Source organism: Trematomus bernacchii, unplaced genomic scaffold, assembly GCF_902827165.1.
Source record: "Trematomus bernacchii unplaced genomic scaffold, fTreBer1.1, whole genome shotgun sequence".
NCBI lineage: Eukaryota > Metazoa > Chordata > Actinopteri > Perciformes > Nototheniidae > Trematomus > Trematomus bernacchii.
The window spans coordinates 7,423,705-7,442,113 of NW_022987869.1; the positions used below are offsets into that span (position 1 = coordinate 7,423,705).

General features: G+C 41.6%; 2 protein-coding genes across 2 annotated transcripts; both read left to right on the top strand.

The window, feature by feature from the left end:
- Positions 1 to 3,989: 3,989 nt before the first annotated feature.
- On the top strand, positions 3,990 to 8,508 carry pjvk (pejvakin). The gene is made up of 6 exons (XM_034113776.1): positions 3,990 to 4,282; positions 4,836 to 5,031; positions 5,749 to 5,890; positions 6,963 to 7,080; positions 7,896 to 8,039; positions 8,124 to 8,508. Exons 1-6 carry the CDS (start codon positions 4,072 to 4,074, stop codon positions 8,423 to 8,425), a joined length of 1,113 nt encoding a protein of 370 aa, XP_033969667.1. The 5' UTR covers positions 3,990 to 4,071; the 3' UTR covers positions 8,426 to 8,508.
- Positions 8,509 to 10,428: 1,920 nt separating this feature from the next.
- On the top strand, positions 10,429 to 18,173 carry pwp2h (PWP2 small subunit processome component). The gene is made up of 21 exons (XM_034113771.1): positions 10,429 to 10,569; positions 10,940 to 11,052; positions 11,184 to 11,278; positions 11,367 to 11,466; positions 11,862 to 12,005; positions 12,088 to 12,223; positions 12,323 to 12,567; positions 12,872 to 13,015; positions 13,122 to 13,192; positions 13,271 to 13,407; positions 14,181 to 14,329; positions 14,452 to 14,599; positions 15,193 to 15,343; positions 15,802 to 15,982; positions 16,086 to 16,233; positions 16,353 to 16,461; positions 16,639 to 16,704; positions 17,088 to 17,306; positions 17,387 to 17,537; positions 17,619 to 17,693; positions 17,842 to 18,173. The coding sequence occupies exons 1-21, from the start codon at positions 10,552 to 10,554 to the stop codon at positions 18,005 to 18,007; spliced, it is 2,766 nt and encodes a 921-aa protein (XP_033969662.1). The 5' UTR covers positions 10,429 to 10,551; the 3' UTR covers positions 18,008 to 18,173.
- Positions 18,174 to 18,409: the final 236 nt, after the last annotated feature.

The following is an 18,409-nucleotide window of genomic DNA, read 5'->3' on the forward strand; positions in this document are numbered from 1 at the left end:
CCACTTTTTAAAGGGCTGGTGGTCTAAAGCTGTACGTGCTGTTTGGATTTGACCTTGTTTGACAGTATTTTGCACCTGGTTTAACTCTTCTTATTATCCAACTGCAGACACAATCAGTGATTAACCTTTACCTTGTCTCTGTACAAACAGCACACATATTAGCTGTCGAAATGTATTTTACATAACTCTGTGTCCTCTCCACACTTCTAAATACACTTTTTTATCACCTGCACTTGATACTGATAATTCCCTTAGGTTAATCTCCCAAGGTTTGGAGAAACTGAAATTCAATCCTGAAATTCCTGGCTGCACGCCTGAATGTAAATTACACTGTGATGATTTTTTTTATAGCTTCCAAGAAAGACCTCTTTTGGCCAAGACATCAACAATTACAGGGAGTGCAATGTATAGAAACTAATACTAACCTTGTGGAAGAAGAAAGCTTTTTACATGTGGTGTTTAAAACCTAAAATAAAACATGGATATTTCGGGCTGTCTAAACTATAGCAGTGTAACCACAGGGTAGATCGGCCCATGATCATGCATGCAGGACACACACACAATGAGAGGCCACCAGTCTGAAAAGATGGACATTATCCAAACTAAAAAAAGGCAAAGGGGTAACATGTTCTGTTTAAGATCAGACTTTAAAGGTCTCCTATCAAGCAAAATGCACTTTTTGATGTCTTTTAAACATAAATATGTGTCCCCGGTGTGTCGGGGAACTCTCATATGGCGCATTTCCACTACAGCGCGGTTTAAGCGTGCCGCCGGCCCGTTTTTGGTTGTGTTTCCACTAGGCGTAGTTCCGGCTAGCGGGTACCTTTTCACAGTTTTCTGGCTCTCCAAAATCGAGGTTCTTTCCGGGCCAACAACCGGGCTGAGTATGCTAAACTAGTGAGAGAATCGCTGGCAACTACAACAAGATGAACATATTTGACCGTGATTTAATTGTAATACACGTTTCAAAATGATGCCGAAGTAACAACATACTGATACCGGTTAGTAAAAACCATGAATTAATGCTTTGACAAGTCTGCAGACAGACGGCAGGCGAAAAACCTTTTAAAATGCGTGTTTTCTGAATGGAGATCGGCTAAGCTAACGCAGTATATGCTCCGACCGTCCACACTCACAACAACGGCCTATACAGACATACAGTGCCTTGCGAAAGTATTCACCCCCCTTGGAATTTTTGTTGTTTTATTGCATTAAAACATGTAATTTAATTTGATTTTTGGAGAATTTGTATTATTTGATGTACACAACATGCCTACAACTTTGAAGATGCAAAACATCTTTTTTATTGTGAAACAAACAAGAAATAATAATGAAAAAGAAAAAACATGAGTGTGCATAACTATTCAGCAATAACAGCTGCAAGTCTCTTGGGGTATGTGTCTATAAGCTTGGCACATCTTTCCACTGAGATTTGCTTCCATTCTTCTTGCCAAAACTGCTCCAGCTCCTTTAGGTTAGATGGGTTCCGCTCGTGTACAGCCATCTTTAGGTCATACCACAGATTTTCGATTGGATTAAGGTCTGGGCTTTAACTAGGCCACTCCAAAACGTTTACATGTTTCCCCTGAAACCATTCTAGCGTTGCTTTAGCAGTATGCTTTGGGTCATTGTCCTGCTGGAAGGTGAACCTCTGCCCAAGCCTCAAATCTCTGGCAGACTGAAACACAGTTTCCTCAAGTATTTCCCTGTATTTAGCTCCATTCATCACTCCTTCTATTTTTACCAGCTTCCCAGTCCCTGCCGATGAAAAACATCTCCACAACATGATGCTGCCACCACCTTGCTTCACTGTGGGGATGGTGTTCTGAGGGTGATCAGAGGTGTTGGGTTTGCGCCAGACATAGCGTTTACCTTGATGGCCAAAAAGTTCAATGTTAGTCTCATCTGACCACAGGACCTTCTTCCACATGTTTGGGGAATCTTCCACATGCCTTTTGGCGAACTCCAAACATGTTTTCTTATTTTCTTTTGCGATTCTTCCATAAAGCCCAGCTCTGTGGAGTGTACGGCTTACTGTGGTCCTATGTACAGATTCTCCTCTCTCTGCTGTGGAGCTTACCAGCTCCTCCAGGGTTATCCTCGGCCTCTTTGTTGCCTCTCTGATCAATGTTCTCCTTGCACGGTGTGAGAGTTTTGGTGGGCGGCCCTCTCTTGGCAGCTTTGTTGTCGTGGCATATTTTTTCCATTTAAAATAATGGATTTAATAGTGCTTCGTGATGTTCAAAGTTTGTGAGATTTTTTTATAACCCAACTCTGTCTCATACTTTCCCACAACTTCGTCCCTGACCTGTTTGGAGAGCTCTTTAGTCTTCATGGTGTCGTTTTCTTGCTTAGAAAGGCCACTTGCTGTGGTATGGAAGACGGAGGCCTTCTACAACGGTTGTATAATAATAATTAATTAATATAATAATTTGAGAAAATGAGGCACTTGATTGCACACAGGTGAACTTTATTTAAATAATTTTGTGACTCTGAAGGTCTTTGTTTGGGCTAAATAGCAAAGGGGGTGAATACATATGCACACTTTTCAGTTTTACATTTTTTGTTATGTTTTAAAACGTGCTCTTTTTTTCTTTCACTTCACCAATTTTGACTGACTTTGTGTGGGGTCTTGCCATAAAATCCCCCCAAAAATATTATATTATTTTTGGTTTTAATGCAAGAAAATAGGAAATATGGCAAGGGGGGTGAATACTTTCGCAAGGCACTGTAAATAAAGCAGCGACTGTATTCACCATGACACAGACAGTCTGTGGTTTGTACTTGTTTAACTTTTGTCTAGTTTCTGAACAGATATGAGGAGCTGTGAGCTCTGAGGGCTAACAGCTAACGGCTGATGTTGGTTTTGTGGTTCGCATTGAAGATGACGTCACGGCTCCGCCTACACAGCATTACTATAGTTACTACCCCAGTTCCTAAACTGTAATGGAAACGCAGCATAAAGTGAGCCTGGCCTACCAAGGCCTAACTGTACCGTACTAAGCCGTGCAAGGCCCTGCAGTGGAAATGCGCCAAAAGTGTCCAAAAATACAACCCTCTCTCTTTTCCTCCTTACCCACATCTCTAAAAACGGGGATACAACGGAGCTGATCCAGATTTGCTACCGATATGACGTTATATCGGAAATGTGGGCTGGCTTTACGCACTATCAGAAACGTCGCTATCAGAAACGTCGCTATGTATATTATGTATTTATTTCAAAGAGGACCATGCGTACAAATACATTAATCTCAGAAAAGAGAAAATATGAATTATGCCAGATTATAGCTAATAGCTCATTTCCATCTGCACTCCTCAGTCTATCAGAAACAATGCGCAACGTTTTGAAAGTAATGTGTTCTTTGTTTACATTAGCAAGCATTGCTAACACTCAGAGCTAACCTGTACTGGAGAGAGTATGTGTAAAAAAGCAGTATATAAAAAGGTACTCACCTTGTGGTAAACCCGCAAGAGAGAAAGCGTTTGAGCTCCATACTGTTTCAGAAATAATCCCTGATGTGGTTTGGAACATAATTTGGCATTTAATCACAGTAGCATTTAGCTGAGTATCTGGGTAGAATTCTCCTGCATGAGCTCTCGTCTCGGCTATCGTTTCTTTGTCTTAAAGCTACGCACCGGAATCAGCACTTCTCTAACAGGGCTGAAATAGAGGGGTATGAGACATGGCTAGAATGGGTGATCTGTTTTATATTTCGAGCAAAACACTTCATAGACATGTTTTTTTATATATCTGAGACCTATAATATATGCCTACAAATAGTACAATAGGTGACCTTTAAAAAAGCTTTAGTATGCAATTCCCAGCTGGTAGAGTTTGAAAAATGCTCTAATGATGTGCTGTTTCCGACCTTTATTTGTCCCATGACAGGAAGCTGCAGTGACCTATCAAGTTAACACGCTTATTGTCCCGTGTTCCCTTACACACTACCTGCATTATTTAACACCTCACGAGTCTGAAAGAACATTCCCCAGTGAATGGACCCAGCAGTGTGTGCACCACAGTAGTCTTCGAGGAACAATATTTGTCTGTACCCTGGTTTGATCGTCGACATGTTTGCGGCAGCCACTAAGAACTTTGTGAAGCAGGTGGGAGACACAGGGAGGCTGATCCCCGTCCCCAGCCTGAGCGAGGCCGACCGCTACCAGCCGCTCAGCCTGGTGTCCAGGAAGAGGAAGAGGCATTTCTGGAAGAAGAAGAAGCACGCCTCCACCGCTTTCTCACTGAAAGACATCCTGGTCGGGGAGAAAGAGATCACAGCAGGTACAGTGATGAAACACAAGGATACTTTTGGGGGTATTTGTTGGGACCCATGATAAATGTGTCTTCTAACATAAAAAGATCCCTATATTTGACCCCGTACGCAATTTACAGTGCCATAATCTGTATTATCTTATTCCATCTCTACATTGAATTGTATGATTACACTGAGGGAACTTTTTAAATACTCTATACAAATGTATATGGTTGCCTCATTCTTTAAAATGGAAGTAAGATGTCTTCAGCATCATTTCATGCTAATCTTCCAAGAATTCAATCTGATGTTCGCAGTATCTTTGGAAATCTTGGAATATCAACTGCATTTTAATAAATAACCGTGGGTTTAAACAAGTTTTTTTACCCAGGTTTATTCTTTGATTGTTTTAAGATGTTGAAGCCCTAACATAAGTTTATAATGTTGTCACCTTTTAAATGATTGTAGTGTAGTAAAAAGCAAAATAATTTCCTAATGAGTGGGAAGGAAGAACATAGAAGAAACAATTACAATATATCCCAGCATAATAAGATCACATCCCTTTCATTTATTCTCAAACAGGAGTATCTTCTTATCAGCTCCTCAACTACGAGGATAAATCTGACGTCGCCCTCAACGGTCGGTTAGGAAACCACCTCCTCAACGATGTTGGGTTCAACATCAGCGGGTCGGACTCTGTGGCCGTCAAAGCCTCGTTCGGCATCGTCACCAAACACGAGCTGGAGGTGCCCACGCTACTGCGAGAGCTCAACTCCAGGTAACACAACATATCATCAGCATAGAGTCAGGCTGATTGGATGAGAGCCATCTCTGTAAGGTTTCTATTCATAAGTGGGGTCAATTATTATTTGTTCCCATTAATGATGTATCTTTTTTAAAAGAGAGCTGAGGTAGAAGTATTTTAAGAGTCATGCAAATGTTATACAGTAATATCCTTCTTGATACCTTGCATAGACTGCATCATTTTACTGAATGAGTTTCATTTGATTTAAAACTTCAATTGTTTACATTTCCATATAACCTAAATGAAGTGGGGCCACAATATATAGATTGATCAACCAGCAATGGGCAAAATACCACATCACATCAAACATGTAAAACTCAGTTGATTATATAATGAATATCCAAATGAGAAATATCTGGGCTCATGTTGATCTCTCCAATATAGAAAATGGAGGACACATTCATTGTCCTCTATATCTAGATTGAGGTTTTCTCCCCTAACAAAAGTTTTAAGTCAACAGCTGACCTCTGACCTCTTATGACAGAAGGAATATGAGAGGACGGGTTTCCCAGTAAGGATGAATAAATGATCATGTTATTCTACACTGGCACGCATGGCTGTCTCTACATACAAGAAGACAACACAAGAGTGTTGTTTGATATTAACTGGTGTCAAACTTGTGTTGGAGATATTGGTTTTAACCAAATGAATACCCGACCAAACGTCAGATGTTTTATTCTCCTGTGTCAGGAAAGTGGACCTGGATCACTGCCTGGTCCGGCAGTCTAAGGAGAGCGGACGCACCGCTCTCTGCGTCGTTGTGGAGAGCATCCGGACCACCCGTCAGTGCTCTCTGACCGTGCACGCCGGCATGAGAGGGACCACCATGAGGGTAAACACAAATACATTTAGACACACTTTGGGAATGCAACACCACCAACTTGTAGTGAATAAAACTGTATAAGAAAATTCAGACACTAATTCATCCCAAGTTGTTCAAATGTCCTGCATTGAAGTCAGGTACTATACCAATGGCGTAATACTTCAACTGTTAATCTTATATTCAACAATGTCAAATTTATTGAGTTTATTATATTGTAATGGAAAGTTTCCAATTATGCAAAATGCACTTCTTGATGTCTTTTATACATAAATATGTGTCCTCTGTGTGTAAGGAGACTCACAAAGTGTCAGAAAATACAGCCCTCTCTCTTTTCCTCCTTACCCACATCTCTACAAACGGTGGTTCAACGGAGCTGATCCAGATTTGCTGCGGTCATGACGCGTTACTAAAAATGTGTGCTGGCTTTACGTTGATCTCCTGGCAACGTTCTGCCCACGGCCCTATCGTCCCCTATCAGAAACGTTGCTGTATCAGAAACAATGTGCAACGTTTTGGAAGTAATATGGTCTGTGTTTACATTAGCAAGCATAGCTAACACTCAGAGCTAACGCTGTACTGGAGAGAATATGTGTAAAAAAGCTGGATATAAAAGGTTGTGGTAAACCCGCGAGAGAGAAAGCGTTTCAGCTCCATACTGTTTCAGAAATAATCCTTGTTTGGAACATAATATGGCTTTTAATCACAGCAGCGTTTAGCTGAGTTTCTGCTGAGTAGATACTCTTCTCTCTGCAGCACACTGCTCCAGAATCAGCAATTGTAACAGGGCTGAAACAGAGGGGTATGAGGCATGCTACAATGCATGATCTGTTTGGTATTTTGAGCAAAACACTTCATAGACATGTTTTTTTATAGATCTGAGACCTAGAATATATGCCTAAAAATTGTATAATAGGAGACCTTTAAATAAACGTTAATAAAATGGCTAGTAAAAGACACAAAACATTTCAATTTTTGAAAGAAAAAAACTACAAGATCTTCAAAACCCTTTTTGGCTTTTTCTTCCCAAAAAGTCACCTGGCTGATAAACAGGTGTGTCACTCAGCTTTCTGTTGTGATGCAGTTTCAGATCGACGACGGCAGGAATCCTAAAGGTCGAGACAAGGCCATCGTCATCCCGGCTCACACTACCATTGCCTTCAGCATCTGCGAGCTGTTTGTCCGACTGGACGGGCGACTGGGTAAAAAACACACCTACTCTAACTCAACATTAAACACACACTAATGCTCCTTATCTTTATGAAAATGATTGTTGAAACAACTTCTTGTGTACAGTGTAGACTATTGAATAAAACATTGAAAAAAGTTTGAAAACCAAACATATTCTTCAGTTCTGTTACAGTGCTGAAATTAGAAACCTCTCCCTTGAATGAGATAGTTTTTCTATCACCGGCTCTAATCTACTAATGACATTGACATGAAAGTCAACAGAGCATTTAAAGGATAAGGAGTAGTTTGTGCGTAAATTGAAGGTTTGAATCCCTTCATGGGAGCATCAGCACCCGAGGCTCCTCTGCAGTCTTCATGCTTCACATTCTTATAAAACTATAACAATGTCTGCACATATAAACATGAAAAGGATCTGTTCCTCCTCTAGAGTTACGGTGTCATTATGACTTATGACCAAGCAACAGTGGCACCTGAAATTACACCCTTTACACAACTTAATACTGCAGATAGTGTATTGACTTTTAAAGGATAATGGGCCTAATGGGTAAGGTGTCTGACTTCAAATCAGGAGATTGAGGGTTTAAGTCCAAATTTCCCTTTGTGGTTAAAAGTTCCAACCTTATTTGAATCAAAAGCAAAGACAAATGGTTGCTTCCATGTTGAGCACAGTGTTAAACAGCTGCTATTAAAACACTCACAAGCTAAAGCAATGATCAAACATTGGAGCAAAACCTAAAAGGAGTTAACATATGAACACATATTCAAAATGGATCCAAGGTTTTAGTTCTTGACCCCAATCTATATTCATTTTTTTCTTCTTGGTCAGATATTTGTGTAGCCCCGGAGTCTCAGGGTGGGTTTGAGCGGGAGCAGATCCGGGAGCAGCTCGGTGGTTACATTGGTCACTTCTCGATGGGTCGTCTTCGCCGCTTCCTGTCTGGAATCATCTATGGAAGCCCTTTTAGAGCAGGTATATTTATTGCCTTTTTACAAAAATAAAACAAAATTCTTTTAATGCATGTTTGCCATTTTGCTTTATCCATCCACTGTGTAGATAACCAAACGTTTGAGGAGCTAACCCACTCCGACACATACATGGATGACATGGTTACAGACTACTATGAGAAATCTGCCAGCATGACGGACGTGTCCACTGCCTACCTGAGAGAAAGCAACCACACACGGGTCAACCTCCTCACACACAACATCCCCAAGGGGCCCTGCGCGCTCTGCGGCATGGGACCCCAGCGGCGGGAAACTGTGTACGGCTGTCTGGAGTGCACGACCGGTGGACAGAAATACGTCCGGCTGCACGTGGTGCCCTGTTTCGATCTGTGGCACAAAACGCTGAGGTGAAGAAGAGATTGTTCATCCTCTGGTGTTGCAACATGGGTGCAACTGTTTACAGTTTTGAAATGTTTGTTCTTGTAAACTTTAAAATAAAAGTCACGGAAACTTTCCTTGGGCTTGACTTTTTCTTTAACAAGAACATATTTACTACTAAGGACCACGCCACGACAGTATGGTGTTTGTAGGTTTAATGGAAGAAGTAACAATTCATTGATATGGAGGGGGTGATGAGATGAGACACTTCAAATATGCACAAGTTGAATACGAATGGAGACAGGTAGAAGAGATGTAGTGATGAAGGGATGGAGGGCTGAAGGGATAAGGGATGTCAGCATGAAGGGATGAGGGAAAGGAGGGATGAAGGGATGAAGGGATGGAGGGCTGAAGGGATAAGGGATGTCAGCATGAAGGGATGAGGGAAAGGAGGGAGGAAGGGATGTAGGGATGAAGGGCTGAAGGGATAAGGGATGTCAGCATGAAGGGATGAGGGAAAGGAGGGAGGAAGGGATGAAGGGATGAAGGGCTGAAGGGATAAGGGATGTCAGCATGAAGGGATGAGGGAAAGGAGGGAGGAAGGGATGTAGGGATGAAGGGATTGGTGGATGATGGCATGTAAGGATTGAGGGCTGTATGGATGTGGGGATGAATCGATGAAGGGGGTCGATGGGTGGAGGGAGGAAGGGGTTTGGCTAAGTATGAGGTAGGAAGGGAAATGTATGAGAAGAAGGGCGGGTTGAGAGAATGGAGACAAGCGATGGCCGGATGTTTGGGTATAGACTAAGCCATGATTAGAGATGGGGTTGAGGCATGCTCCTGAAGCGAAGTTAACAAATTAGCTTAATTTAAGTTGTTACTTCAGTATCATTTTGCATTGTAAAATGCACAGTATGGATTTTGTTGTATCATTGACCAATTTCTACTTGTGCTGTGTGTTTACTGTTGCTGCCAGATGCTACATTATTTAGTGGGAGTTTCAGGTTGAACTGGACTAGAGGGATCGTGTGAAGAGCACCTGCCTGGTATTGTACTGTTCCAAGTGTTTCATTTCTTTTGAGCAGGACTTTGTGCTTCCACTGTGTCTAATAATGTTTTATGTTGTACATCAAAACTAATGGTTCTTTCCACTGAAGTGAAGTTACTTGCAGTGGGGTAAATAACAGTACAATTCTGAGATACTTGTACTTTACTTGAGTATTTCCATTTTATGCTACTTTGTTCTTTTACTCCACTACGTTTATTTATTACCTTTAGTTACTTTACAGATTTGGATAAATGACGTGAAATATAATCAATACTTAAATCAGACTTTAGTTCCACCTGGAGTAAATTCACAAGCTACCCTGCAGTGTACTAGGTACTTAAAGTACTAGTATTAAAACTAGCTGCACCTTTACCAGCTTTGATAACACTTTAATACATCACTAATTATATTCAAAACATATCATAGATATCATTCTGAAATTGATCAATCTGCATAATGAGTACTTTTTAGAATATTTCAATGTTAATACTTTTGTACTTTTATTTGAGTAACATTTTGGTTGCAGGACTTTTACTGTAACAGAGTATTCCTAAACTCTGGTACTTCTACATTTACTTAGGTACACGATCTGAGTACTTATCCCACCTCTGGTTATTTGCAAAGGAAACATTTATAATATCTCTTCTTCAAATGGAAATGTGCAATTGTTTCCTTATGGTACTGTGGTTCATTTTAAATGACTTTTATATGTTCATATTTCATTATACTTAACAACGTTTTTGAGACAAGCATTTTTGACACTCCAAAACTTGTTAGACCCTAATAATTATAGTGTCTTGCTCATCTCAATTTATTGTAATACTGTACTAAACAATACATAGATATACCTATAATGTATGTTTATTTAATGAAATATATATAATACATCGGAGGAGTATTATTATTGATATAGTTTATTTCCACTCGTTTCCCCTCCCTGCCGCTAGAGGGCGCAGTGGTTTAAATGTAACTCGCCTCAGACCGGATGTGTCAAGTGTCAACAAAATGCTCACACGTGTAGAGGAATAAGCATGTGTAACATTAGCCCTACATTTACCATAATACGGAGAAATACAAATAATTAAACATAAGTGCGTGAACAGTTACCAAAATGAAGTTTGCTTATAGGGTAAGTACGCGACTGCTTGCTTGTAGCATCTTTCTGCAACTAACCTTACTGTACGGGAGAAAACGTCACACCAGACTTCACTCAAAATGTGTGAAATTGAATATGTTATTGTATATATGTTAAGGAAAAGAGTGAGAACTAAATAAACAAATGTACGATATATTGTGTTAGTATTCACACTTATATTCGGCTGACGGATATTTTAGAAAACCGCATTCTATTGTTTTTAAAAACACTTTTCTCTAACCGTTTTCACTAATAGACGTTAACTTCCCACATGTGTGAATTGCGTTCGGGATGAAGTTCAATTCATACCAGCGAATGTGAATTTTAAGTGATTTCTAAAAGAAAAACACTGTCTTTATTGTAGTTTTCCAATCTGCTCGGAGCGGTCTATCGTCAGGGAAATTTGAGTTTCTCTAAAGATGGCAACGCTGTGATCAGTCCGGTTGGAAACAGAATCTCTGTCTTCGACTTGAAAAAGTAAGTAATGGTTAAAAAAGTGTATTTGTATGTCACCGTGATTCTGTGAAGCCCTGCCTGCAAATCTAAGTTCAAGACGAGACAAATTGAAATGATGCATGAACTAACTGGTGTCACAATTTCTCCTTTAGCAACACATCTGAGACATTACCCATCTCCACTGTCAAAAACATCACATGTGTGGGTCTCTCTCCTGATGGGAACATAGCAATCGTTGTGGATGAAGGTATGACTTCCTGTCTCTTTCTTATGTTTGAACTCCAGTCAATGTGCTGTCGCAGGGGAAAAGATGTGTCTATGTTTGTGTCACACAGATGGTGCAGCAGTGTTGGTCAGTCTCATCACCCGAGCCATCCTTCATCATTTCCACTTCCACAAGCCCGTCAGCAGCATCCGCTTCTCACCCGATGGCAGGTCAGGATGAACTTCCTTCATGAAATATATTTTAAAATATATCTTCCCAGGTCCTAAAGTGAAATCTTCACGTTACTTTTCCTTGACCACCAGTGCAACATCTAAAATATATTTAATGTACTGTAAGATAACATTGAAATACTCACATTTGAAGAGCCAGAAACTGCAAATGTCCGCTATTATTGGTGAGAGAATCACAAAAACAGTAATTCAAGTTTTTATAATATTAATTGTTGCACCTATACCGGATATGTTTAAAGCTTTTTTACATTATGGACTATCTAGTTCCTAACTTACTGGTTACTTAAAATGTATTTCTGCAATATTGTTTTGATACGGTCACCTGAAGTCAAACATAAATAATGCTGAGTTTGAATGTGTTTGTTCCCTTACAGGAAGTTTGTTGTTACAAAGGAAAACGTAGCTCTGATGTACCACGCTCCTGGAAAGCAGCGCGAGTTTAATGCCTTTGTGTTGGACAAGAGTTACTACGGTCCCTACGATGAAACCACCTGCATCGACTGGACGGACGACTCCAAGTGAGTCAAAGTTTATTAGCCTTAAAGCATTCAAACAGCTGCGAAAAACAAAATGTCTCATTGTTGTAACATTTCCCTTTAGATGTTTTGTAGTGGGCAGCAAAGACATGTCCACGTGGGTGTTCGGTGCAGAGCGCTGGGCCAACCTCATCTACTACTCCCTCGGGGGACATAAGGACGTCATCGTGGGATGTTTCTTTGAGAAGGACAGCCTGGATGTGAGTTTATGTTCACTCTCTTGTCCTTTGTGACTTAAGCCGTAAGGACATGTTGTTTTGCATGAAGAAAAGACCTTAAAAGTGTCCCTTTGATGTCAGCTGTACACGGTGAGCCAGGACGGGACACTGTGTGTGTGGGAGAGTGACACGGAGCTGGACGGCCTTGTCCTCACAAAGAAACAGGACAAACCCAAGCCTCCAAAGGAAGGGGAGGAAGAGGAGGACGACGACGATGAGGAGGAGGACAGGGTGGAGGGACAGGAAGGAGAGGTCATCAGAGGGAAAGCTGAGGCTCGAAAAGACAAGGGGGAGACCAAAAACGTTCGATTCAGGCAGATGAGCAAGTAAGACGCTTTTTGTTTTCCTTTTATTTTTTGATAGAAAATAGCCTATAACAGTTGTTCACAGGCAGAAGTCCTTCCAAAACACTGCAAGGTTCATACTGTGCCAATCATCCTGCTCTCCATTAGGCGTTTGGCTCTGTGCAAAGAGCCGGTTCATCTGTCCTTTGGCTGCTCTAAGCTATAGTAGCAGCATCAGCGATGTACATGAAAATGTGCTGTAGCTTAGAGCTAATGTATTGGAGTCCTTTTTGCTCCTCGTTAAATGCTTGTCAAAGTTCTCAAACTTCACTTTTTCCTCTTGTAGGCACTTTTTCAACAAGGAGGGGGATTTTAACAACTTGACGGCTGTCACCTATCACAAGCAGACCCACATCCTGGTCACAGGTTTCGCCTCTGGGATTTTCCACCTGCACGAGCTTCCAGAGTTCAACCTTATCCACTCCCTGAGGTGAGAGACGAGCTGTTTTTTGTATGTCTGCAGCAACGACAAATCCCAGAAAAAATATGTCTACATTCATGTCATATATTTAGTTGAGTTACGCTTCTTCTTGCAGTATTTCCGACCAGAGAATCGCCTCAGTGTCTATAAACAGCTCTGGAGACTGGATCGGCTTCGGTTGCTCAGGTAAGAACCTCTTTCTTTGAATATTTTCTTAACTCAAAAAGTACCTGACTTCTAAAAAGATGAGGTTTGTTTTTTCAGGGATGGGTCAGCTGCTGGTGTGGGAGTGGCAGAGCGAGTCGTACGTCTTCAAGCAGCAGGGACACTTCAACAACATGTCCTCGCTGGCCTACTCTCCAGACGGACAGTACATCGCTACAGGAGGAGACGACGGAAAAGTGAGTCCTTCTTACTTTAAAGGTCTCCTATCATGCAAAGTACACGTTTTCATCTCTTCTATACATAAATATGTGTCCCCGGTGTGTCAGGGAACCCACAAAGTGTCAGAAAATACAACCCTCTCTCTTTTCCTCCGTACCCAAATCTCTAAAAACGGGGGTACAACAGAGCTGATCCAGATTTGCTGCCGATATGACGTAATATCTGAAATGTGGGCTGGCTTTACGCCCACGGCCCTATCAGAAACGTTACTATCAGAAACAATGCGCAACGTGTTGGAAGTAATATGGTCTGTGTTTACATTAGCAAGCAGCGCTAACACTCAGAGCTAACCTGTACTGGAGAGGATATGTGTAAAAAAGCAGGAAATAAAAAAAGGAACTCACCTTGTGGTAAGCCCGCAAGAGAAAAAGCATTTGAGCTCCATACTGTTTCAGAAATTATCCTTGATGTGGTTTGGAACATGATATGGCGTTTAATCCCGGCAGCATTTAACTGGGTAGAATTCTTCTGCATGTGTTTTTTTTTAAGCTACTGACCCAGAATCAGCTCTTTAATAATAGGGCTGAAACAGAGGGGTATGAGGTATGGCTTCAATGGGTGATCTGTTTGGTATTTTGAGCAAAACACTTCATAGACATGTTTTTTATATATCTGAGACCTACAATATATGCCTAAAAATAGTATAATAGGAGACCTTTAATTAAAAATGTTTACCGTGGATTACATAAGGGATTCTGATCATGTCAACACGGTGTTCTCTTCTCCCCAGGTCAAAGTGTGGAACACAAACAGCGGCCTTTGCTTCGTCACCTTCACAGAGCACACCAGCAGCGTCACTAAAGTCACCTTCACCTCCAGCGGCTTCGTCATCGTCAGCGCTTCTCTGGACGGGACGGTGCGAGCGTTCGACCTGCACAGGTGACCCACGGCAACGCTGGTCCCCTTCCAACTCCTAATGGAGACACACTGACAGCAGAAACGTCTCTGTGTCTAAAGGGAAACGACTTTTAAATGTCAGTGTGTACTTTTTGTGATTACAGGTACAGAAACTTCCGGACGTTCACGTCTCCGCGGCCTGCGCAGTTCTCCTCCCTCGCTGTAGACGTCAGCGGGGAGCTGGTGAGCGCCGGAGCTCAGGATTCATTTGAGATCTTTCTGTGGTCCATGCAGACAGGCAGACTGCTGGAGGTATGCACACATTCATATATATATATATACCTGGGTTCTACCACATTTATTTTTTTAAGTTTTAAAGCAAGTCAGTTGTCATATTTATGATGTTATCATATCAAAATCTCATCTCCCTGTTAATACAGGACGGTGCTGGAAATGTTGTTTTTGAAACACTTAATGCAACACATGTGAAACTTTGTGATCTGTAGAAAAAAAGACTTTTTGAATAAAGGCTTTGGAGTTATTGTAAATGTTTGGATCACACGAGTCGGACACAGTGCTGATAATCCCCCACTAGAATCTGACCCTACTAATAATACATTTAGTCAACATGAAGCTGTCTTTGGCTCTTTTCTGCTGTAACAAATGTAAATGTCCCCCTCTGTTGGACGAATAAAGTTTTCTGATTCTGAATATAATACTAATATTATTGGTGCAGTTTAATCAGAAATGCCAGCTTTAAACACAATGCTTAGTCATGCAAGAAAACAAAAACCTGCACAGAATGTAAACGTTGCTTCCAAACTCTTCAGCACATTTTATTAATTAAATTCTCACGTGGCTCGTGTTTAAAAATATTCATATTTTTCCCTCCCTGTTATTGATAGGTCCTTGGGGGCCACGAGGGCCCGGTCAGCTGTCTGTGCTTCAGTCCGGTCCATTCCATCCTGGCCAGTGTCTCCTGGGACCGCACTGTCCGGCTGTGGGACATGTTGGACAGCTGGCAGGTCAAAGAGACACTACCCCTCACCTCTGATGGTAAATACACACGCTGAATATTTCATTATACATACAATATGCATTACCTTAATATCTATTATTACTGCGCATATTTTATATTTTATTTCAATGTAAATACTGCTATATTTTACTGTATTCTTTAAATATTTTGTAATGTTATTACAGTTTTCTTAAAATAGTTTTCTATCTGTTTTCTGATTCTGAATATATAAGGAACCTGTGTTATCTCTGGAGTGTTAAGGGACTTTATTGTATGATGGTTCCAGGTGAAGTAGGTTCTGATGGTTCAAAAAGAGAGAATAAATCCAAGCGAACGTAGCGATTTTGATCAAATTCTGCTTTACAGTGGATAACAAGTCATTTCAAGGCCCTAAACATGTTGGAATAACACAAGAAACAACGTTTGTCTTTTGCGATGGATAATGTAGAGTATCACTGCTCTAAGTGATGTCATATTCTGTATATTTCCCTCTCAGGCTTGGCAGTGACGTACCGCCCTGATGGTCGGGAGCTGGCTGTAGCCACTCTGAACGGGGATGTTTCTTTCTGGAACCCACAAACGGCGACACAAACCGGCTCCGTGTCCGGACGCCACGACCTGGAGACAGGCCGCAAAGAGACGGATAAAATCACAGCCAAGCAGTCCGCTAAGGGGAAGTGAGTGAGAGCTGAACTCATTTCCTTTGGTCCAATCAAAGAGGATAAGGTTTTTTGTGGAATATAAGATTCAGGATGCGTTTCCTCACCTTTGTTCCTCCAGGTCCTTCACGTCGCTGTGCTACTCTGCGGACGGGGAGTCGGTTTTGGCGGGAGGACAATCCAAGTTTGTCTGCATCTACAACGTGAAGGAGCAGATGCTCATGAAGAAGTTTGAGATCTCCTGCAACCTGTCCTTCGATGCCATGGAGGTACGACTTTCAGAGCAACATCACACACTTAAAGGAATCTTTCATTTGCCACAGAAGGATCCAGTGATCACCAATATGCTTACTCAGTTCTTGGACTTGTTTTCCCATGCTGCCTTCAGGAGTTCCTGGACAGACGGAAGATGACGGAGTTCGGCAGCCTGGCTCTGGTGGACGAGGGAGCTGGAGACGGGGAGGGTGTCAACATCAGCCTGCCTGGAGTCAGGAAAGGTATGACATCACTTAAAAGAGCTGTTATGAAGTATGATAATCCTTTATTAATCCACAAAAGGGTTAGCATCATTGCCGTCAAGCTGATAATCCAAAATTGTGGTCTATTTTTCACGTCGTGCTCTGTATTCGCTTGTGTTTCTTCTCATATTTTCTGTATCGTTTTTTCTTTTAAAGGGGATATGAGTTCTCGACACTTCAAGCCTGAGATCAGAGTGACCTCGCTGCGGTTCTCTCCTACTGGTAGGTTGTCGTTATTAAGTATTGGGCGTGCTAGTAATGTCGGATAAAGAGGATAGAAAGGGTGCTTATGAAATGACAGTTTTAGAAATATAATAATTTAATTATCAAAACACTCTAAAGTTATCGTTTTTTTTGTCCATCCGTCAATTAACACATGAAATTGAATGTCCTCTATCATACTTTGTTATGCAGCTGGCAGCAAGTTGAGAAAGAATTGAGTTTAAATGTCGATGGGGGGGAGTGTAAGATCTGTAAACGCGGAGAGAGCAATGGTCACCTTACATACTCTGAATTGTATTTGTTGTCATATTTTTTTTATTTAAGTCAATCTAATGGGAAACTGCAGTCTTAAAGGGTTATTAAGTGTTTCCATGTGTTCTCAGGTCGTAGCTGGGCGGCCACCACCACCGAGGGTCTGCTGGTCTACTCTCTCGACGGCTCTCTGGTCTTTGACCCCTACGACCTTGACATGGACGTGACGCCGGCCAGCATCCGTAAGCAGCTGCGGCTCCAGGAGTGGGCGCCGGCCATCGTGCTGGCGTTCAGACTCAACGAAAAAGCCCTAAAGCAGGAAGTGCTGGAAAAAGTGCCACATGAGCAGAGTGAGTCCATCTCAAATGATAATGAAATGATCTACTCTCTCTGAAAGTGATCAATGATATTTATTTATTTGATCTTCCAGTCCCAGTGGTTTGCAGCTCTCTTCCTGAGATCTACGTGGAGAAGCTTCTGGGCTTCGTGGCGGCGAGTTTGGAGAAGTCGGGTCACCTGCAGTTCTACATGACCTGGGCCCAGAGCCTGCTCATGCTGCACGGACAGAAACTGAAGAACAGGTACGCTCCCAGGCCCTTATTTATTTCCCTTCCCGTCTTCATATGATTATGGGTGACTGATTATCTCTATCTGGTGTGCAGGTCGGGAGCCATACTGCCCACGCTGCAGGCGCTGCAGAAAAGCATCCAGAGACACTTTGACAATCTGTCCAAACTGTAAGTATTAACGTTTTTATCCCCACCGTCTTATATCGAGCTTTAATCAACACAACTCTGAAGTCACAAATGAGTTCCCATGTCATTTCCTGTTTTTGTAATGCAAGAAACCCTCCTGAGCCCTGACACCTTTGTTCCTACTATACAGGTGTGACTTTAACATGTATAACATTCGCTACGCCGTGGCCCTGTCGAAGCAGAGGGGCGTGAAGAGGACCGCTGAGGAGGAGGAGGAGGAGGAGGAGGATGAAGATGAAGAGATGTCCGAGAAGATGAGCGTGGCCTCCATCGAGGAGGCAGAGTTGATGCTGTAGATCTAAAGCCAGGAAACATCATTCCAACAACATGGCTGACATCACTGCAAAGAGCAACATATTATTGGACTGTAAAAGCAAACCGATGTTGTCTACTTCAGAAAACATGATTGTAAACTGTTTTTTTTATTAAATGCATTTTAATGTCTTTGAAAAAGAACTAAGCTGTAAGAGTGCATATCTTAGGTGTCTACCCGGTTGATATTTTTGGGGATGAACGTTCTAAAAACGGTATTTATAAAATGTTTTAATCATTTAATTGTTCAAAATGTTGCCAAGAGCATTTTTTGGTAGATTGGTGATGCAAAGGCTGGAGGTATAGGATTACATACATTAGTATAAAGCTTTAACTAGTTTAATTGCTTCCTTTTTTATTCACCTTCCCAAATAAAGACCTCAACA

Coding starts and splice junctions, on each gene's coding strand:
- pjvk (XM_034113776.1), top strand. CDS start 4,072: ATGTTTGCGGCAGCCACTAAGAACTTTGTGAAGCAGGTGGGAGACACA. Junction 4,283..4,835: donor GGAGAAAGAGATCACAGCAG/GTACAGTGATGA, acceptor ATTCTCAAACAG/GAGTATCTTCTTATCAGCTC. Junction 7,081..7,895: donor CCGACTGGACGGGCGACTGG/GTAAAAAACACA, acceptor CTTCTTGGTCAG/ATATTTGTGTAGCCCCGGAG.
- pwp2h (XM_034113771.1), top strand. Junction 14,330..14,451: donor CGAGCGTTCGACCTGCACAG/GTGACCCACGGC, acceptor TTGTGATTACAG/GTACAGAAACTTCCGGACGT. Junction 16,234..16,352: donor TGTCCTTCGATGCCATGGAG/GTACGACTTTCA, acceptor TGCTGCCTTCAG/GAGTTCCTGGACAGACGGAA.